We start from the raw sequence: 23,379 nt of genomic DNA, 5'->3' as shown, positions 1-23,379 counted from the left end.
CTCACCTCCTCTGTCACCGTCTGGTACAGCAGCACCACTGCCAGGGACAAGAGCAGACTGCAGCGCATCGTACGTTCTGCTGAGAAGGTGATTGGTTGCAGCCTGCCACCTCTTCATGACCTGTATGTCTCCAGAACCCTGAGACGTGCAGGTCGGATCAGAGCCACCCTTCTCACCCTGGCCATGGACTGCTAGTCCCTCTTCCCTCTGGCAGGAGGCTACGGTCGATCCAGACCCGAACCTGCCATCACAGGCACAGCTTCTTCCCCTTGGCCGTCAGACTATTGAATTTGTAATCAGCCTTTATTTTATTTTATTTTATTTTATTTTAATTTTATGTTATTCCAAGCACTTTCCCTTGTCAGTGGGATCCCCGGTGGGACCATGGCAAGTTGTTTCTGATTTCTGATCTTGACAAAATTCAGATTTAAATCTTTTTGCTTCTTCTAACATAAGACATTTATTGTGTTATTGAAACAACACTTTGGTCAAAAAATATTGTTGACAATTATTTGTGGAGTATTTTAACAGTAAAATTTGTTATCCTGACAAGCCTAACTAGCTAATACACACAAACAATACACTGTTGCAGCACTGCTAAACAACAAAAGCTATTCTCAATCCTCAAAAATGTGCGGTCTCACAAGGAGCAAGGACTGTCCCAATTCTTACGAAGTTAAATTGTGGGACAAGATTAAGGAACATAGCTTCGACAATCTCGATTCAATGCTTGTCTGAGCAAATGGGAATTAACTTCTAATTTACCATGATCAGAAAAAAATCCTGGTGAGAATCTTATGTTTTATCAGTCTTGCTCCTACACTGCGGTGTGTAGGGGAACAGACATTGAAAAAAAGGATGCCAACAGACAGACGAATAAAATTAGCAACTTCCATTGTATATATATATATATATATATATATATATATATATATATATATATATATGTATGTATTTTTTTTTTAATATATATATATATGTGTGTGTGTGTTCCTGCAAACACTCTAGGTGCAACTTTGGTACATCATCAGTGTTGTATCCTGGGATCATCTGGTGTTTTGGGTCTTACAACAGAAGCCCCTGGCAACCCAGCCGGGGGTGATCAGTCCCCAACTTGTGCCTAAGTAGCCTGTGCTGTCCACGGATCCCCCAGCTCGATCCACGGATCCTCCAGCTTGATCCACAGACATCTTGACGCCTTCTCTGCTGCATCACATATGTTTCTGATGGCTTTCCTGACTGGCCGACAAAGCCTCTGCACCCAACCTTGATCGGGTTGAGTCGGGTCGTCCATCCCGCATTCCGGCATTTGTCTACCAGCCTCCTCATACTTGGCCCTTTTCCTCTCGAAGGCCTCCTCTATCCGGTCTTCCCATGGGACAGTCAGCCAGTCTAACACAACCACTCACTCACACTCAGGACTATATCAGGCCTGAGAGTGGTCTCTGTGATGTTCTGTGGGAACTTGAGCTGACTTCCTAGGTCGACCTCTAGCCGCCAGTCCCGAGCTGTTGCCAGTAGGCCCCCATTTTGGCTCCGGTGCTGTTTGCGGCTTCTCCCCTCCTCTAACAAAGAAAATGGATTGCCTTGTCGGCTGATGGCGCTTGCTGTTTGAGATCCCTGTAGCTATGACCTCTGCGATGACCCGCACCACCTTTTCGTGGCGCCCGCAGTAGCGCCACTCTCCAAGTGCCTGGGGACAACAGTTTAGGACATGCTCTAGTGACCCTGCTGTCTGACAGAGCGGGCACAGTGGAGTCTCAGCCAATTCCCAGCGGAAGAGGTTGGATGGGCTAGGGAGTACGTCATAAACTGACTGTATGAGGTACTTGATCCGATGCTGGTCTGATCTCCATAACTCTGGCCAAGAGATTTTCCTGTCGGCTACCTCTTCCTATCGGGTCCATGCGCCCTGGCATTCCCACCGCCTTACTGCAGCGGGCTTCCTCCACCCTGGCCCGGACCACTTCCTGGATCAGCTGTCGCCTTTCCTTTCCTTGGGACTTGCTGTTGAGGATTATTCCCGAGACCTGCCCGTCCAACGGCCACTGTACCCAACAGCTCTCCGTGACGTAACCTTGCCTCTGTCTGGTTGACAGCCTCATTCGCCTTCCACTTTCTGCCAGTATTAACTTCTGTCCCTGCCGAGGACACTTTGCTGTCGCTGGAGTCCCTGTACAGCAGCACCTCTCTCGCACGGGTTACCATATACTCCTCTATCAGACTACTGAAAGGCAGTCTCAGTTGGTTGTTTCTCCCGTACAATGCGATGCTGCTGAGGCTTCGTGGCTGGCCCAACCACTTCCGGAGGAAAGAGCTGACCTTCCTTTCGAAGCGGTCAACAGTGGTTAATGGCACGCTATAGACCAGCAGTGGCCAGAGGAGTCATGGCACGATACCATGCTGGCAGATCCAGACTTTATATTTACCAGGGAGCCCTTACTTATCCACCTCTTCCATCCATGTACTCATGTACTTATGTACGGTGTTGATTGGAGCGCTGCGGTGTCATTCAGGGTGCAGTCGTAGATCTTGCCCAGGCTCTTTACTGGCTTTTCCGTCAAAGGTGGAATCCGAATGCGTTTTATCATGAAGGGAATCTGGTCTGTGACCTTGCCCTTCACCACTAGGGACCTGGACTTTGTTGGCTTGAAGTCCATCCGTGCCCAGCTGATGAGTTGCTCTAGGCCTTGCAAAATCCATCTACAGCCCGGGACTGATGTAGTAGTCACTGTCAGATCATCCATAAAAGCTCTGATGGAGGGCTGCCGTTTGCCGGAGTATGAGAGTGGGCCTCTACACTCAACCTCTGCTGACTTCACCAGCATAATCATGGCCAGAGCAAACAATATCACTGAAATGGTGCATCCGGTAATAATGCCCTTCTCGAGCCGATGAAATGCAGATGGCTCTGCTCCCGTGGTGACTCTTAAACTGAAGCAGCTGTAATAGTCCAGAATGAGGTCCCTGATCTTCCCTGGAATGTGGTGTCGTTCAAGCGAGGCTTCTACCAACTTGTGTGGAATCGACCCATAAGCGTTGGTCATATCAAGCCACCAGATAACCAGGTCTCCCTTGCCCTCACGTGCCTCCCGGATCAGCTGGGTGACTGCACCTGTATGCTCAACACATCCTGGAACCCTTGGGACTCCGCCTTTTTGTACTGAGGTGTCTATAAAGGTGTTCTTCAGGAGGAACTCAGTCATACGTCGGGCAAGGTCACCGAAAAATATCTTGCCCTCCACAATGAGGAGTGAGATGACCCTGAACTGGTCCATGGTGCTTGAGCTCTCCTCCTTTGGGATCCAGACACCCTCCGCTTGTCTCCATTGCTGTGCTACTCTCCCCGTTCTCTAGATAACTTTAAGGATTGCCCACAGTCGCTCCCAGAGTCTGGGACATCTCTTGTAGACGACATATGGCACTCCACTTGGGCCAGGAGCTGAGCTGGTTCTGGCAGCTTTGATGACCTCCTCCACTTCTTTCGGGGTTGGCTCCTTGGTGTTAAATGCCACAGTAGATTCTAGTGGAGTTATTAAGATCCTGCATGGTCCAAGCTGTTCCTCTCTTGCGCTCTCACTGTAGGTGGCACTGAGGTACTTGTTCACTTCGTCTACAGAACAGACAAGGCGGCCACTTTTCTTCTGGCCAAGGATCTTTTTTGTGAAGCCAAAGGGGTTTGAGGTGAAGGCCAGACATCTCCTGGCTCTTTCCCTACCCTGCCTTCTATGCCACTCAGCTCGACAGAGGGTGGTTAGTCTTGTCCTCAGGATGCTGCGGAGGTCTGCCAGCCCGGCCTTTTCCTCCTCCTGTGCCTGCTTGAACTGCCACTCTCTTTCCTTATTCGTGGCAGGACCCAGACCCAGCAGTGTTCTGAATGCCTGGTACAGGGTGGGGCTTGCGGAGCATGGAGGGACTGGGCCCTGTGGGTTGCCTCCTGGCCGGGCTCCTCCTGCGTCTCACCAGGTACTAGACCTGTGCGTTGCTCCACCTGCTTCCCCGTTAGACATTTCATTTTGGCCTGGTGGATCTCCAGGCCATACTGGTTCTTACAGACTTTGCCACATGGACAGACTGCGCTCATTGTCGTTCCGTTAGCGTGGTTCGTTACCTGTGTATCCGTCCTAATGGGGTGCTCATTCTCACCCCCTCTCAGGCACCCCTGGGGGTATAATCCATGAGAGTTTTCCATAGCTTGCTTATGGGTGCCCCCTCTCAGGAACTGCAGATTGGGTTGCTAGCCCACTCTACCCCGTTACTGTCGTTCCAGTTGTCAGCTGTCTATCCAGCCATTGCCATACTATTCATGGACGTCATCCGGCCTTTCCCGGTGGTCACTGGTGTGGCCAGATAAGTTAGTTCCTGCAAACACTCTAGGTGCAACTTAGGCACATCATCAGTGTTGTATATAACGTTTGAGATATATATGTATATATATATCTGTGACATGAAAATTAAATACGATTTTACCCATTAACTCTCGTTATTAAGTTATTAACACATATTACAGTTCAGGTTTAAAGTTATGTGCATTAGTAGTGAATAGTAACTATAACTATCAACCTGTACTGTTGGTTGAAACACGTAATTTGAAGCAATTTATTTAGGAGTGTAGCATAAATTTGTCACTATTATTTGATGCTTCATTTCTTTTTGGGAACAGAGGGGAATTGACTCCACTCAGTTTTTGCCTTTGCAGGTAACCTACACAGAAGAATGTGAGCAGCTGCAAGGAAAAGGAAGCTTCCCTGCCATGATTACTCCTGGATATAGTCTGGCCAAGAAGGCACAACAAAATGCAAGTGATGTGAGTATCAGACAGAAAAAAAAACATAAAAAAAACCAAATAAATAAATAAATAATAATAATAATACTATCAGGAGGAACCATTGCGACTGATTCATAATGACAAACAAATGTTTCGTCTCAGCCAACATTAGTAACCCAAATAAACAAGAATATTTTTGGACTGCATCAACATGTCAGGTAAGTTTAAGGCACAGGGGAGTTCATTCAAGGAAACATGCTGCACTTCTCAAACTAACGAGAGAAAGACACAATTAGACTCACTTCTTAAAGTTCTTCTTAAAGAAATCTTAAATACATTTTTCAATCACATTAAATTTTAATGTGATCTTATGTTGAGTCAGTAAATGGGAGATGTAATAATGTGAGGATCAACCCAAGGACACATTTAAATGTTCTATCCGTCATGGTCTGTTCTTCAAGTTAAATCTCCAAGACCATTCAAAACACATTACTCATGGATTATTTGGATTAGAACACCGAAATGTGGAGTTAAAGTTATGTCATGTTAGAACATCAGCCTCAATGCTGATGGTTTCTAGACCACATAAGACTTCTGAGAATAACTTTAACAAGTAACTTTAATATACAAAGAACACAAATAACGATACAACGAACAACGATAACCCAAAAACCTCCCCACCAAACCAGAGTGAGAGGACAGAACACGTGGGGACGGGGAATACCTGAAAACAGAAAATAGCTGCAAGCCAAATCCAGTGGAACAAAAATGCACTAGCTACAAACATTCAAGATCCAAATAAAGCTTGGTGGAGAAAAAAAAACAAGGACACTCACCTGAAGCAAAATTACTCATAGTGAAAAGAACATGTACGGCTCTGAAGGACAAAAAGGCGATGGAATAACAGCACACACACATCATCTAACCTCCAGCTCAGTTCATTGAGCCTAGACGCTTTACTTGAAGGGAAAATGGGTGATATTCAGAATCAGAATCAGCTTTATTGCCATGGTCGGTGAGGATCCCACCAGTTAGGAAACGGCTTTGCTACATTTTGCAGACCAGAAGGAAGAGTGAAACAGTCCATGGCAAGGGTGGGTAGGGTCAGCTCTGATCCGAGCTGCACATCTCTGGATCCTGGAGACAAAAAGGTCATGAGGAGGTAGCAGTCTGCAACCGATCACCTTCTCAGCAGAACGCACAATGTACTGTAGTCTGCACTTCTCCCTAGCGGTGGTGCTGCTCCACTCCACCAACATCTTCGACAACGGTCATAGTTCCCTCAGCTTCCGCAAGAAGAACACTGAGGGAACTGATGGTAGGCTCCCATTTGAGGTCCTTTACCATGGTGGTTCTCAGGAAGCGGAAGGAGTCCTCAATGGTGATGGGCGACTCAGCCATCATGGGTGGAAGGAGGAACTGTGACTCTTCTGAAGTCCACGGTCATCTCCACTGGCTTCCAGGTGTTCAGCTCCAGGTTGTGGCTGCACCAGGACACCATCTGGTCCACCTCCCTCCTGTAAGAGGACTCATCTCCATCTGAGATGAGCCTGATGATGGTGGTGTCAACTTGATCAGCTTCATGGACTATTGGCTGGACATGCAGCAGTTTGTGTACAGGGAGAAGAGCCATAGAAACAGTGTGAGTACACAGCCTGAGTCATCTTGTCTTGAAGCAGAGCTGGGAGAACAGGATACTGGCAAAGGTTCCTGGGGACTCCAGATGTTCCAGAATGAAGTGAACGAGGTCCCTGATCTTCCCTGGAACGTGGTGTCGTTCAAGCGAGGCTTCCACCAACTTGTGTGGAATCGACCCATAAGCGTTGGTCATATCAAGCCACCAGACTGCCAGGTCTCCCTTGCCCTCACGTGCCTCCCGGATCAGCTGGGTGACTACGCCTGTATGCTCAATACATCCTGGAAACCTTGGGATGCCGCCTTATTTTACTGAGGTGTCTATAAAGGTGTAGCAGTGATGGATTTCAGGTGGGACAGAACCAGATGCTCAAAGGACTTCATTACCACCGACATCAATGCCAACGGTCTGTAATCATTCAGTCCTTTGAAACTTGGTTTCTTTGGGACAGGAGAAATAGTGGAGGATTTAAGCAGCTTGGAACACTGCAGGGCGGATGCCTTGAAAATGAAGTCTGGATCCAGCTCAGTGGCACAATGTTTCAGGATGGCAGGGGAAACTGTCCGGACCCGCATTTTTCTGAAGATTCAGCTTCCGGAAATGAGTGAGCATGGCCTGCGCCAGGATGTAAAGAGAAGGAGAGGGGAGGTTATGGGAGGGGTGGCTCATCAGTGATTGTATTCATCTTTGTTGTGTCACGAAGAGACGCCAGAGTCCTTTACTATGAAGTGGAAGGGGTGGCTGGAGAGTCTACAGAGGTGTTGGAGCAAAATGGCTGCTCAAAACGACTGTAATAGCTGTTGAAGTCCTGTGAAAGAGCAAGGTTGTTCAGAATGTAGAGTGCACAAGTTTTTGACTACTTAGAGCCCATTCCACACTGCAGCCGAGTCATTGGCAGAGAACTGCTGCCTAAGCTTATCGGAATATACGGCCTTAGCTTACTTCAGCTCCCTCCAAAACCAATACTTGAGCTCTTTACAGCAGTTTCTGTCCCCATGCTTCCTCTTTCTTCCGTTTAATGTGAGTTTCGCTGTGAACCAAGGTTTGTCATTTGCACAACTCGCCTTGGTGCGTCTTGGAACAATGCATTCTTCACAGTGAAGTCACACTGTCTGTATACTTATCCAGAGTATTGGTACCTGCCTTGCACACCTCCTAGTCTGTGGTCTCCATACAAGTCTGCAGCTCATCTACAGTGTCACTTGTCCAGATCCTCATGCTCCTTACAACAGGCTTTGCAAGCTTCAATCTCTGTTCGTATGTGGCCGCATACGATCGAGGATCAAGTAATCAGTGAGTACCAGTGCTGCTCAAGTGGAAGGCACGTTTCCCTCACTTCCTCAGTCTCTTCCGTCCAGCAAAATATCAATATTGCACCCATTTCCACTCTGTTATTCAAATATATTTAGATTCATACCGATTTTTAACATAGACTGTGTCACGTTGATGGTTACTTGTTGTCACCACTTGATATGGTGCAATAAATGTATGTGTCTGTGACCTAACCATCTCCATTACAGGCATTGCAAATAAAGTTAATTGACACAACCATTAAATAAACTGTAATTGAGCATCTCTGCCCACAGGTGGGGTATAGGAAGGACTTGGAGACCGCTAAAAGCCACAGCATCAACTTCTGTGAAACACCACAATTTCAAAATGCTGCCAAAGTGGCAAAGTTCATGAGTGACGTAAGTTGATGTAACTAATGTTATATCTGCCCAAACTGAGATCATGGCTTCCACTCAAAGAAATTATTTGAGTACATGATTTTCATCCAAAATTGTGATGTTGTAATAACATTTTTCAAAGTTACATACATTTAATAACCTATTCACATTTGTTTGTATGGAGTTAATGATTGTCATTGTGTCTCTTAGAATAAATATAGAGCGAAATACACCAATAATATGAAAGGCCACTACGAGGACTCTGGGATTGATAAGAAGACCCTGCATGCCATGAAAGCCAGGAAGCTGGCCAGTGATGTAAGTATCACTCTTTGTTTGGTAGGAATAGTGTTGAAGGCAGTGTACATATTAAAATTGACTTCTAGACAGGATTTGTTTTCAATTATATTATATAACACAAATACAGTTAACTGACAACAAGCACAAGCCCAATTCAGCTTGTCATTATCATTGCCTTCAGTTTGCCCCAAGAGCGGCCCATCATTGTGGGTGCTGTCCAACAGAGACATAAAGACTGGATATAACAATCAAGATGGCTGTGTATGGGTACCGAACACTTGCTAGGGCCGAAATGAAAGCTCTCACACACATTACTGATTGCTGTCTCACACACAGCAAAACAGTCACAAACACTTGCGCACACTCACACTGAGTGAACGTGACATTAGGTTGCTGCTAGCTGTAGATGTTTTTTTTTTTTTTTTTTAAATGTAGATCATCCTGAAAATAAGGGGCTTCTATAGATCAGATTGATTATTATTTATTATATATTTATATTTTTTTCACTATTTTAGTTTGGGGTGTCAGGGTCATGGACTGACATGGGAGGCCTTTGCTCAATCGTGGCATGGTTATGTAATTTTGATGTTGATAATCTGCGGTCATGGGAATTGATTGAGTCCGTGGAGATTGCACTTTTTGAACACATCTTGAATGGTAATCTTTACCTCAGGAAAAATAATTGCCATCAACCAAATCAGCAAGCAATAATCCAGAACAGTAGTGTACATTAGAGACCAACAGAAATACACTTTTTTCAAACTATTTTCCTGTCTCACATTCAAATTTCAAATATTAACACAATTTCAACCTGGGACTTCTGCAAGGTGCAGCAATTTTGTCCATTCACTTTTGTCTCCTCTCGCCCACTCCTATAAGATGAATATTAGCATATCACATATGTCATCATATTCACTCTCACCTTGTTGAGAAGAAGTCAAATTTGCCCACAAATATTGCCGCCAAGGGTCACGATTTGGATGTGAGCAATTCCTAATATATTAATAAATGTCCAAATTCAGATTACTTACAGATGAAACGATTCTAAAGTTCCCAGCTTCCATGGTGGCTCCGTGACTGGTTCATGACTGCTCCTTTCATGGAACCCTGTATCCCCCCAGCGATAATATAATCCCCCACGATGACGTACTCAGCAGGGAACGTCCCTAAACAGCCTGAGCTGCAATGCCTTGTCTATCCACGAGGAGTTGCGTGGATACATTTGGCCCTCAGCGATTTCAATAGTCGAACTGTACCTTTCTGCAGATCACTTATCAAACAAAATAGCACGTGACTGTACCCTAGGTGTAAATCTGTCCATTCTTGAATGTGTCGTTGCCAAGTGAAGAACCACACCAAGACGACGGTTCAGTTTTGTTTTACTCCGTGAGTTTCGAACACACATACATGCATGCTACCGAGCCGGGTCTCTTGATTGACAACCTACGAAAATCCCGCCTCTAACATTCTGAGCTCTGATTCGCTCTCACAACTGGAACTACTCACACGCTCGGGTGTAGACTAAATGACTATATAATTTCACAAATTATCTACATCCTTTCCATTTAGCTTTAATTTTTTTCATTTATTTATTTATTTTTTTAACATGCACTGTAACATCATAACATTCCACATATCTTGGATTTGGCTTGCAGACACGTCCAGATCGTGTCACATAATGTGAACTGCTGTCACTGGTTCCTTCAGAGCAAGTGGTCACAGGACGCTGTGGTGATACTGGCTGGGATCGTTTCATGTCTTGTGCTGAGGTCTCTGAAGAGGGGATGGGACAGACCACTGTAGACGGGCCAGCACACTCAGGGTCCGAATCCTTTGGGATCTGCTCTGGAACAGATAGAATGTGGCGACGGTTCCTCCTATAAGTCGATCCGTTGGATTCTATGATGTAGGAACGTGGTTCTGGAGCCAAATCTTCCACTCTTCCAAGCTGATCATAGCCTTTTGGTGTTTGCATTCTAACCACCTGACCGGGGGTTAGTGGTTGAAGTGGGTGACTGGTCTTGTCATAATGACGTTTCAATGCAAGTCTTTTTCTGATGAGCTGTGCATTGATCTTTCTGGTGTCTCTTGGGGCAGGTTCCAACAGTTTGGTGCTCACCGGAACAGCTGCTCGGGTCTGACGTGACATCAGTCGCTGGGCTGGAGATCCTAACGTTGAGTCACAGGGAACATTTCTAAGGTTCAGGAGATTTAGAAAAATATCTGTTCCATCTTTGTAAGACCTTTCCATCGGCTGTTTAGCACTGCGGACTGCCCTTTCTGCAAGCCCGTTAGATTGGGGAAACTCTGGGCTGCTTGTCTTGTGGACAAAGTCCCATTGAGTGGCAAAATCCTTGAAGTGCTGACTTGTGTATTGTCTGGCATTATCAGAAAAGAGGGTGTGTGGCGTGCCATGGACTGAAAAGGGTCTCTTCAACTTGGAAATGATGCTGGATGAGGTCAAGTTCTGTAGCAGGTCGATTTCAAACCATCCTGAATATGAATCCACCAATACCTGATAGTGTTTCCCACGCCATTTCAGGATGTCAGTGGCTACTGTGGGATGTCAGGGATTGAATGGAGGTGGAGTGGCTCTTTCTGCTGATGGCTTTTAGTGCTGTTGCATGTCAAGCATGAGGTCAACACCTTCTCCATGTCTTGTGACATAGCAGGCCAGAAGATTATGTTACGGGCTCTCCGTTTAGTGGCTTCAATACCTGGGTGGCCTTTGTGCATGATGTCAACGTACTCTCGTTGGAGAGATTTGGGAATGACACATTTGTGGCCCTTTATGATGATTCCGTCTTCCTCAGTCAGTTCATCCCTGTATGGAAAATAGAGTCGAACTGAAGGTTCTACCTGGTTCAGCTTTGTCGGCCAACCCTTGTGAATGGTTGAACTGAGTGCTTCCAGCACACTGTCCTTCCGGGTGTGGTCTCTTAGTTCATCTAGACGTGCTGTTGAGATGCAGGAAACAGACATTACTTCATAAGTATCATTTTCAGCAGTACTCTGACCAGTGCTTGTATCCGGTGCTCTGGACAGCGTGTCTGCCAGATACATGTGTTTGCCTTTCTTGTATACGAGCATGATGTCGTATTTCTGCAGGGACAGCAACATTTTCCGCAAACGTGCAGGAGCTGTATGAATGGGCTTCTTTAAGATTGTTACCAGAGGCTGATGGTCAGTTTCCACCATCACAGGTTTTCCATAGGCATGGTCTCTGAACTTTGTGCAGGCAAACAGGACTGCCAACAGCTCTTTCTCAATTTGGGCATAGCGGGTTTCCGTGTCAGTGAGAGTATGTGATGCGAAAGCCACTGGTCTACCGTTCTGCATGCAGGCTGCTCCCAATCCATAGCGTGATGCATCACAAGTCAGTGAGACTGGTTCTTTAACATTGTAGTACGCCAATACAGGGGGCCTTGAAAGATTTATTATGTTGATTTATGTTGAGGTAGCCAACACCAAGCTGTTTCTTTATGAGTTAGCCTTCTGAGTGGCATTGCAATGTCGCTGAGATTTGGAATATATTTTCCCAAGTAGTTAACCATACCCAAGAAGCGCGGCAGTGAGGTCACATCTGAGGGCACTGGCATGTTGAAGATGGCTTTAGTCTTCGCTGGGTCAGCTTTCAAGCCATTGCTCGTGAAAATATGTCCAACATAACTCACTTGGGTGAGACGGAATTTGCATTTCTGAGGATTTAGTTTCAGTTTAACCTCTCTCACTCGTTCAAGAACTTTTGTTAAGTTTGCGTCATGTTCAGCTGTTCCACGTCCGCCCACTATGATGTCATCAACAATGATGGAGCAGGGGTAGCCGGCGAACAACTGTTCCATTGTGCGCTGAAACACCTCACTTGCTGAGTTTATGCCGAATGGCATGCGCAGGAATCTGTAGCGTCCAAAGGGGGTGCTAAACGTGGTCAGTTTTGACGATTTTTCGTCAAGTCTGATTTGCCAGAAAGAATTCTTGCATCCAATACTGAGAAGATAGTTGCCCCTGACATCTGTGCTGCAACCTCCTCGGCACCACGCATGGGGTGGTGTGGTCTCCTGAGTGCTGTGTTCAGGTCTTTTGGATTGATACACAGTCTTATTTCTGCTTTGTCCTTCTTGTTGGCAACCACCATAGAGGAGACCCAGTCCGTTGGCTCCGTGACTGGTGCTATGACGCCTTGGTCTTGCATTCGCTCTAGCTCTGTTTTGACTCTGTCCTGCAGCGCAACTGGGATGCGGTGTGCGGGTCTGACCACAGGCAGCACGTTGGGGTCTACAGTCATGATGTATGTGACAGGAAGTTCGCCAAGCTTGTCACTGAAAACATCTTTAAACTGGGTGATTATCTGCGTGCTGAAACTCTTGTCATCATCTGTAGTCACATGGCGGACATCAGGGCTGATTGAGATGATGCCCATGTCAATGCACGCACGAAATCCCAAAAGTGGCTGGACATTTTTGTCCACTATGTAAAAGGGTAACCGATAATGTTGTCCCTTCAGGAAGCATGACAGCATCTTATCCCCATTAGTTCAATTGTCGTACCGCCGTATGCGACAAGGTTGGTGACAGCAGGCAATTTAGCTGGTTCCTCACCATGGGCGACTTCATGAAAAACATGTCTAGGCATCACATTACATCTGGCTCCAGTGTCAATTTTCAATTTTATGGGTTTGTTATTTATCAGGAGTGTAACAAAACACTCATCTCGGTCGTCTCATTTTAAACTGTCAACGGACCTGTCCACTTTGACGCCATCTACATAAAATGTGTCGTCCTCATATGTTGCCTGTTCACTCACATCTACATCATACACAGATTGTCTGTGAGTCTTTCTAAAAGGACTGCTTCTTCGTTTTGCTGGGTGTGACTTGCAACACTTTTTAAAATGGTTCCACTTTTTACAGTTGTTGCAAAAGCAGGGCACTTGTCTCTTTTGGCTGCATGATGGTTCCCACGGTTGCTGCATTTGATGACGGTCTGTGAAAATGGCTGAGACTTGCTGTCTTCTTTACCGTTTCTGATTGGTCGAACTGCCTCGACACAGGTTAGGGTCGCTAGTTTTTTACTGCTCTCCTCGGTCATTTTGTGAATGTGACATGTTGCTATTGCTTTAGCAAGTGTTAGCTCACTGTCTCGCAGGAGCGATTTTCTCAGAGAGTCACTAATGATGCCACAGACGATGTGGTCACAAATAAGTTCATCAGCCATCTCACCAAACTGGCACGTTTTTGCCTTTATCCTTAAATCACTGATGAGTGATTCAATGATTTCTCCTTGTTTTTGGTTTCTCGTGTGGAACTTATGCCTTTCCATCGTACGGGTGTTCTGAGGGTTGCATATTTCTGAGAACTTTCTTTTCAAACAGTCCGGATCTTCTCTGGATTCAGCTGGTCGCAAAACAGCTCCATGCTCTCCTGGGGCGCAGACTTCAGGTGCATAGACGAAGGAACGCTCCCTTTCAATTGTTTCGGGTCCAGCGAGGTTCAGTGGAATATAGGCTCTAGTCCTTGCAGGATTGTCCGAATGTCACGCAAAGAAGCAGTGAAAATAATAGAGATTGAGGAGTCACTGACCTTCTTGTTGGAGACGGGAGGAAGACGGGGACCCCTGGGCCCGACTGGACAAACACAGATGATGTGGCCCGGTTGACCACAGTATAAACAAAGACCTCGGACGAACTGTAATTGACGCTCCTCTGGAGAGAGTCTGGTAATCCCCACCTGCATAGGTTCCGACTGATCGACAGGTGAAATGTATTGAGCACAGGATTCAGGTGGGAAAGACAGAACCGGACTCTGACTGACTCCCATTAGCAGACCGCCCACTGTCTGGCATTTTCAGGCAGCAGGTTCATGCACGTGGTACGATACGCGATCTTGGCACAGCACATCTGGAAGTAAGACGGCTGCGAGTTGAAGACAAGTGAACATTGACGTAAATCTTTTTTACAAAACTCCGGTTTGCCCACATATACCTCTGGTGTGGGGATGGTTGGTTCACGATAGCCGGCAACAGAGTGTACGGGGTCAACCACTGAAATTCGAGCTGAAAGCAATAGCTGGTCATCAGAAGTAGTGGCGCCAAGGTCCTGAGAGGCTTGAGACACAGTCTGTGTTAGCTGAACTGCGTCAGCGAAGTGCGTGCTGGGGGGTGCCAGCCGCAATGCCAAACGTGCAGCAGACTTGAACTGGAATGCAGTGTCCACTGCTTTTTTGAGTGACAAGTCGTCGGGTGATGTGAACAATTTCTCCGGCAGTTTGCTGTCAGTCGTGTGTTCATCCAGCTGGTCACATATCATTTCATCCTCTGATGTCGCAAATTTAGAGGCTTGCTAATCTCCGAAGATCAGCTGCGTAACGCTGGACTGACTCACCAGGTTGCTGAAAGACAATACGTTAGACAATTACGCTCTGTGGAGCAGCAAAATGTCACTGCACGCAGCTAAACATGCTGTATAGGTGTCCATGGGTCCAAGCATGCGGAAGATGCGCTGGCCATCAATGCTGATGTCGTGTACGAGGATAGTCTAGCATTGTTAGCACCGTGTAAGCTGGCGGCAGTTAACATGTCAAAGGACTCAAACCAACTGGGCCACGGAATTTGAGGCTCTCCGAGCAGAGCGAGGAAAGGTGGCAACAAGAACACTGAGAATGCTCTGTATTATTGCCTCTAGATTTTATTAGCAGCAGACACCTCAACCAATGACAGTTCCAGCAGTGACGTCACATTGTCCCGCTGGACATCTACACAATACTTATTGTTTAAACATTTCCATCGTCAGGAATGTCATTTTCGAAAACAAGAATCTTTCTGCAGTTTTTGGTTATTATAAGAAGTTAAATACAAGGACGAGGCAGATTTTCAATTGTCTTTATTTATTTATTATTTATCATTACTTATTTTCATTGTTTAACACTTTAATGTTATAACAAATATGCTTTTATGATAGAAATGTTTTGGGTCTATAAAAAGTGCTTTTGTTACCTGTTCGAAATATCTGCATTGCAATTAAAAGAGCAGTATTTCAGTAAATTTGACTGATTATGTTTTATATATACACATCAACTGTTTCAAACACATCGTTTGTTAATTTCAGAACGTGCTCCATCATCAAGTCACAACAATATTTTAACTGTTTCAGGATCAGTCACTATACCATGTTGCATCTGATGGTGTATCCAACGATAACTGTGGCACCTACCAGAAGTCTCAAGTTGCTGTGCCACAAATGTTGCTACTTCATCAACATCTATCTTTCCAGAGTATGTTTGCTTAGAACAACTCCATGAGAATCAGCACGCACAAGAAAAATTTCATTATTTAGTTACAGTGGTGGGCCGTGCATTTTACACCTAGGCCTTCAGTCAAGTACACCCCCCCTCCCCATAAATATATATACATATATATATATATAGACGGCCACAGTTTGCCGACAGTGGCACAAGAGACATGTCAGAGTAGAATCACACTGCTGTGCCAGTGCGCTCCATTGATAACATGAAACGTGACCAAAATTAATGATTATTTCTTGGGCAATATGCTTCACGTTCCGAATGTCACGCTCAGACCAGCGAGTGTCAATGAGTGACTGCTGCTTCCTTCAGTTTCACTTTCAAAACTCTCTGTGCTCCGTCAAGTGCTGCTGTTTTAAATATTGTATTGAATTCGCACAAAGAGAGTGCCGGCTGTCGCATGTGATGGATTTCCGCATTTTGTGATCGGCAATGACTGGCAGAGATCAGCCTTTCATAACCGGTGATCGATCGATTGGAGCATCCCTCGTAAAATCCATATATTATGTATTATAAGCCGCAGGATTCAGACCGTGAGAAAAAAAGTTGCGGCTTAAAGTCAAAATACGGTAAATATCTCAAATGTTTGCACTCACCAAGCGCTAAGCCAGCAGTGGCTGCCTGTTTGGAAGTGACAAACTTTCTCCGCTTGGTTATCTCGCCGCTGTAGATGCCAGGGAAATCCAGGGGTGGAGAACAGTGTGATATGTGCTGGAATGTCACCAAACATCTGTGGTTTCATTGCTCTGAACCACAGGCTTTCTAATCTGGAAAAACAACACTGGGGTATACGATGACATGAGTATGATTATTATATATACTACATATCATAGATTTGGGGAAAATTCATTAAAGATGAAATTGGCTTTTGTCATAAATATGCTCATGATTTCTGGTTATGTTAGGCCTGCAGAGAAGGCCTTGCAGGCCCTGACGGCTTGCCACTCTTTAGTTAGTCCATTTCTGATAATAATAAATGTCACAAAATGTAGGGATAAAAAGGGATAAAATATATGCTTTGTGTCATCATATGTAATGTTTAATATATATATATATATATATATATATATATATATATATATATATATATATATATATATATATATATATATATATATAGAGAGAGAGAGAGAGAGAGAGAGAGAGAGAGAGAGAGAGAGAGAGAGAGAGTCCACATTTTTTCTTTGGTAGTTAAGGTATTACCTTCTGGTTGTAGTTCACTCAATTTCTCTCAGGACTCCTTTTGTGAAAGTGTAGGATTCAAGCAGTGCCAACGCCGTATGAGCAAACACTGCATTTGAACCTGAAGTTATGATGAACTCTTTCACTGCTGTCTCTGTTAAACACTGGGGTCCTTATTCCGCTGGCTCCACAGATGTCACACTTGTCAACTAGACATTCATCCTAATGTGCTTCGCAGCTGTCATGCTCATACAATATGCAATTAAACTTTACTGAAGTACACAGTGTTTCTCTTATACATGTCCTCAGCAATAGGGCACAAAAGCTTGACGTCAGCAGGAAAATAAATTGTTGGTGAACTGCAAAGTTTGTTTACGACACAGACACCACCGACTGCATTTGTTTGTCTGTTCAACTTTAATCATTGTGCAAATATGCTGTTATTAACTGCCACACTCGATGACCAGACCGCTTCAGAAAAACGGGAAAAAAAGAAGAAGACCAAGGACTCCCAAGTCTCTGAATTTAAACTGTGCCAAATAGTCTAGACAGCAGCCAAAAACAACCATATCTGAATCAAAGCATGTGAATCAAAACATTCAGAATCAAAAATAAAATACCATATTTTCCAGACCATAGCCTCTACTTTAGATTCCACATTCTGAACGTTGTAACTTCAACAAAGGTGCGATTAACATATGGATTTTTACATGGAAATATGCTTCTTGCCATCAAGACATTTTGTAAAATTAAACGCTCACTGTGCGGTTCGACTGTATGTATTGCAGGCTGATATCTCCTCCGGTACAGCTGGAGTAGAGGTGGAATTTATTCAGTTTAACAAATATTTCCAAAATCCATACAATTCAAAGACAAGTTAAAGGCCTTTATGTCCGATTCATGTGAGGAGTGTCTAACTGTTCTCACAGAGCCAGAACTGTCAATGGTTAGTAGGGGATGAAAATACAATTTTCACATGGTGAAATGTTAATGATTTTCTATGATGACTTTCTGGATTTTCTTTTTGGTATTCTGTATCTTAAATGTTCAAGTAAGCCAACAATTGACAGACTGTTAATTTGTCAGTGTACAAACATACAAAATGAGTCGGGGATCAAATGCTTATTTCCTCCACTGAATATATAGTGGAGGAATATATTCAAAAGGAAGTAAAGAAGTAACAAGAGATTTATTTTCAGGTCTATGAAATGTTTTATTCAAAAATTTCATCGAAGCATGTATTGTTTCGTGAGTAGCAATTGAAGCCAGCAATCTTCATTTTCAGATTACATCATGTTTCATGTCATACAGATAAATTATATCATGTTCTCTGAAGAGGTACTCAGCCTTTGTATGTGAGCTGTTTTTCCCAGTATGGCTCAGAGACTTTTTTTTCTTCTGTTTTTTTTTTCCTTGTATTACTATATTTCTTTTTCACATTGCTGCATTTGACGGTGAATGTAAACAGCCAGTTGACCATGACTGTCGCCCACAATGCATTGTGAGATCACAATGCCTTTCATGGCCTGAGGTGTCATTTTCAGTCAACTTAGGCTTTCATGAGACATTTATATTTAATACCTTAACTTTTGCATAGAATAAATAGACAGAACAGTGTTTTAAATTAACATATGTACAAAATAACACAGAAAGCCTGTGTAGTCCTGCCAGCGGGGTATACACTTCTCAGGGCGTCGAGTCGACATTGCTCAGTATCAAATTGTTCAAAGTACAAACACATTAAGTAGGGGCTGGATCAACGGCATTCCTTGTACCAGATACATCGTCACAAACATGCATATCCACCTTTGGCCTCCTGGCTGAATCACAAAAACAAGAGCTTCTGGCAGCTCCAGACATAACATACATTCCTGTTTTCACTACAAGGGTACCATCTCTGGCGTATTTGGAATACAGAGTGGGTGGATATCTGTTCAACATTCCATTGGTACTGAAAAACAAGTTATCCTTGTAACTCTAATGACACAGGTCAAATTATTCCACAACATATCCCCCCTTTGTGGGTCTCAGACCCACACACCGAATTTAGCAAACTATCCCATTTTATTTTATAGAAGATTATTTAGTACTGTAACAGAGCAGTAACAATATTCTGGATATAAGAATGTAGAAAATGTTAACTACATGATAAATATAGCTGTAGTTAGTTCAATATGTTTACTGCAGTCTGGTTAAATAAAAATTTTAACCGCGCGCTTTGTTAGTATACGTCGCAGGAAAATGTTAGTCAGTTCGCCTCCGGAAGCGTCAAAAGTTTTCCCGAATTGTACTCTTACTTGCTGACATGATGCATGCTGAACTAATTTGAACTTTCTTGAACTCATTTTGAATTGAGCACAAAATTAACCAAAAACAATATGTGAACATAAACAATATGATGAATTGGAACACACGGTTATGCAATCATATTTCTGGAAGTCATAATTTCACAAGTATGGTTTGTGTATCTCTGCGCATTATAGTAAATATAATTAATCCAATCCACCTTCTTATTAATTTGTACCCAAGGGAGTATTGATTCCAATCCTGCTCTAACTTCATCTAATGCTTTAAACTCCTGTGGAACACCTCGAGGTGAGTCTGCCCAATTTATATAGATGTCTTTGTGGAGACTGATTCCTCTTTTTTGCCTGTCTGAGTTCAACTCACCTCTCATCCTTAACATTGAACTTACATCTCCATATCTCATACATCTCCATGAATGTTGTTGGTATCCTGAGCCGAACCAATGCACATAAGCCCACCCAGTAGGGTGGTAGCGCATTGAGTAAGATATTGTCTCCACACATCCAATAACTATCCCTGATAGCAACGGTCTGCGCTTCATACAAATGAACCAACGGAACGCTCATTGTTATGTTTTCACAGGTTTGACTCAATTCAGTTGGATTCTCAGACCACACTGGTTTAGTGGGGAATTTAGGATAGGACCTGGAGAGAGCAAAACACCTTATTCCGGTCGAGAACCATGGCCTCAGACTTGGAGGTGCTGATCCTCATCCCGGCTGCTTCACACTCGGCTGCAAACCGTCCCAGCTCATGCTGAAGGTCCCGGTCCGATGAAGCCAGCAGAACAACATCGTCCGCAAATAGCAGAGATGAAATTCTGTGGTTCCGGAGCACCCCCCACAGGACATTGCGAGGGACACGGTCGAACGCCTTCTCCAAATCCACAAAGCACATGTGGACTGGTTGGGCGAACTCCCATGAACCCACGAGCACCCGATGGAGGGTATAGAGCTGGTCCAGTGTTCCACGACCGGGACGAAAACCACACTGTTCAGATAGGACTAGTGGTGGTCAAAACTGGACGGTCATCTTCCTTTCCTTTTTTGACTGTGGTGTGGTTCCAAGTTTGTGTTTTACCTGGAGCTCCCTGACCTCTGACCTGGATCCCACTTTTACTCCGCCTGTCCTGCACCAATATCTGTGTTTCTGGGTATGTTTCACACAACGGGTGATCGCATCGTACTTAACTGAGTTGCTGTTCCGCTGGAGTTTTTTAGCTGGAACTTCGGGTGTCACGGTCTGGACTTTGGTCGGCTGCTCCTGTCTCGCGGTTCTTGTCCGTCGCTGCGCGAGCTCGTCTCCTGGTGACAACCAAACCAGACAACTCATTATCACAGCAAGCCTTGTCATCAACATTTTGACTATCAAAATCATTGACTTCACTGCCCTGTTTTATTTCCTCTTTGGTTGTGGGGCCTTGTGCTTTTGTGCAATGGCTCAGATGGTACAAAGTGGAGCTGCCTTCGACTTGGACAGCTGTTGGTGTTGCTCGCACCACAGTGTATGGACCTTCACGTCTCGGCTGGTGCCACTTCCTTCGGAAGACCTTGATATACACCTGGTCACTGGGAACCACCAAATGTCCGACCTCACGATCGGCCTCAAGCTCCCGTTTTCTCTCCTGCAGATAGATAGTCTTATGGATGGAAGTTAGTTGCTTCATATAACCTCTAAGTTCAGATTGTAGTTGCTCAAGTGGAGGCCCCTTGTAGGGTCCCCTCAAGTGTGGTGCCGGCATCGGCTGTCCCGTCAACATCTCATGTGGTGTCAAATGTGTGCTTCGATGAGTTTGCATGCGATAACTCTGAGCTAATATGGTAACGCATCAACCCAGTTTAGCTTTGTGCTAGCACAGATCTTGTTCAGTTTCGCTTCCAGGGTTCCATTTATCCTCTCAACCATTCCCTGACTCTGGGGGTGATAAACGGCACCCAATCGTTGTTTGATTCGATGTTGCTGCAAGATGCCCTTCACAACCTTTTGTACAAATGCAGCACCGTTGTCTGAGCTTATTTCTGACGGAATGCCAAATCGAGGAATGATTTCTCTGGTCAGGAATTTGATTACTGTTTCAGCACTCAAGTCTTTAGATGGTGCTGCTTCAACCCAGAGGCTAAACTGATCAATTACCACCAACATTTAGTGTCTCCCTTGAACCCTTTTTATCATGTCAACGTAATCGATCACAAGATGTTTAAGTTGACCTTCTGGGACTGGAATATGACCTATTGGTGTCTTGATGTTTTTTCGCACATTGTTTTCTGCACAAATCTCACATTGATTCAGCACTTGATGACATCATCATTTCCTTTCCTGTGTGCTTGGCATTTGACAATGGCGAGTCTTGTTGGCAGCGTCATTGCAGACATTAGAGCATTGCTCTGTTTTCCATGCTGAATAGGACTGCCATTCATCTTTCTAAACCCTCTTTGCTTTCAATGATCCAATATTAATATATATATATATATATATATATATATATATATATATATATATATATATATATATATATATATATATATATATATATATATATATATATATATATATATATATATATAATTGATCTAAATAGATGACACACACCATGCGCATATGCCGAGTCAGTGTAGATGTTTGCAACTTTTCCCTTCGCCAACTTGCATGCTACTGTCAGTGCCTTCAGTTCGGCTAGTTGGGCTGAACACGGCTGATCACAACTCTCAACTTTCACTGTCACAAACTGCTCTTCTTCCTATCTGACCTCAGCATAGTCAGCATGGCTTCCTTGGTAATCTCTGAAACATGAGCCATCAACAAAATACACTTCGTCTGCGTTGATTAATGAAGTCGACTCTAAAACTGGTCTCAGTCTTGTGTACTTCATTGTTTCTGCAATGCATTCGTGTGGCTCTCCCTCAAAGTTGAAAGGGACAACATTTGCTGGGTTTGTTGTCATGCATCTCTTGATGGTGATGTCTGGGTATGTTAGCAGTGGCATGAACTGTAGACACCTTGCTTGTGTGACTACAAACTTCCCTTGGTTGATCAGTTCTGTGATTTTGTGGTAAGTGTAGATTGTCACTGGATAACCCATGGTAATGGTTGTTGCTTTCTCATAAGCATACTGTACAGCAGCTAGCCCTTGGACAACGTTGTCAAGCTTGGTGCTGTAGTAAGCGATCGGTTGTCTCTGTCTGCCACTACATGTCTCTTGCATTAGAACTGCTGTTGCATATATGTCGTGTCTGTTTGCAACATACAGTAGAAATGGTTTGGTGTAGTCTGGTGTTGCTAGATATGGTGCCCTCTCCATCTCTTGTTTGATTGTCTCGCATCTCTGGCTTCTTCTGTCCATTCCAGTGTTGCATTCAGGGTCGTTGTTCCTGCTACCTTTATCAGATCTCTGAGTGGGTTTTTTTCTGGCGTAGTCTTCAATCCACTCTGAACTGTACCCTGTTATTCCGAGATGTCATCATCTGACCAAATGTCTGTGGTTGTGGAGCTTTGGTAACTCCTTCAAGTTGCTCTGGTGTTATTGTGATGGTGGCCTGTGAGATCAGTCGGCCTAGATATTCAATTTGGGGCCGGCAGTATTGTAGTTTCTTTTGTGATGCTTTTTGTCCTGCTTCTGCTAACCTCTGCAGCACTTTAATGGAGTCTCTGTGACAGTCTTCGAGCGTTGTTGAACAGATTAGCAAATCATCGACATACTGTATCAGAGTGCTGTTGATGTCTTGACCTTCAAGGTCTTGTCGCAGTACTTGGTTAAACACGTGTGGACTGTGTTTAAATCCTTGTGGCATTCTGGTGTAACTGTACTGCTTTCCTCTGTATGTGAATGCAAACAGATATCTTCTGAGAGAGTCAGAGTCTTTTGACAATGGAATGCTGAAGAAGGCTGAGCACAAGTCGATTACTGTGAAGAATTTTGCATCTGGCGGCACATTTGTGAGAATAGTGTTTGGATTTGGCACTTCAGCTGGCCAGTCTTCCACCACTTTGTTGACTGCTCTGAGATCGTGAACAAGCCTATATTTGGATTGATCTGCTTTGAGAACTGGAAATATTGGAGTATTGCACTGGCTGTGTGTCTCAATAAGTACTCCTGCTCTCAAAAGTCCACTAATGGTTTTTTGAACCCCTTCTTCTGCTTCTGGTTTCAGTGGTTATTGAGATCGTGATGGCAACCGCACATTTGACTTCAATCTTATGTTGACAGGGGTGGCTGATTTAA

At 44.3% G+C, this 23,379-nt stretch overlaps 1 protein-coding gene across 2 annotated transcripts in view; it reads left to right on the top strand.

The window, feature by feature from the left end:
• The window catches only part of nrap (nebulin-related anchoring protein), a 117,599-nt gene that overhangs the window by 17,594 nt on the left and 76,626 nt on the right, over positions 1-23,379 (top strand). For both annotated transcript variants that reach the window (XM_053866619.1, XM_053866618.1), the window contains exons 4-6: positions 4,700-4,807; positions 7,991-8,095; positions 8,285-8,392. In XM_053866619.1, the coding sequence (XP_053722594.1) occupies positions 4,700-4,807; positions 7,991-8,095; positions 8,285-8,392 (321 nt within the window). The remainder of the gene's footprint in view (positions 1-4,699; positions 4,808-7,990; positions 8,096-8,284; positions 8,393-23,379) is intronic.

This window comes from Synchiropus splendidus, chromosome 5 (assembly GCF_027744825.2).
Source record: "Synchiropus splendidus isolate RoL2022-P1 chromosome 5, RoL_Sspl_1.0, whole genome shotgun sequence".
Taxonomy (NCBI): Eukaryota; Metazoa; Chordata; class Actinopteri; order Syngnathiformes; family Callionymidae; genus Synchiropus; species Synchiropus splendidus.
This window is presented reverse-complemented; position numbering and strand designations above follow the sequence as displayed.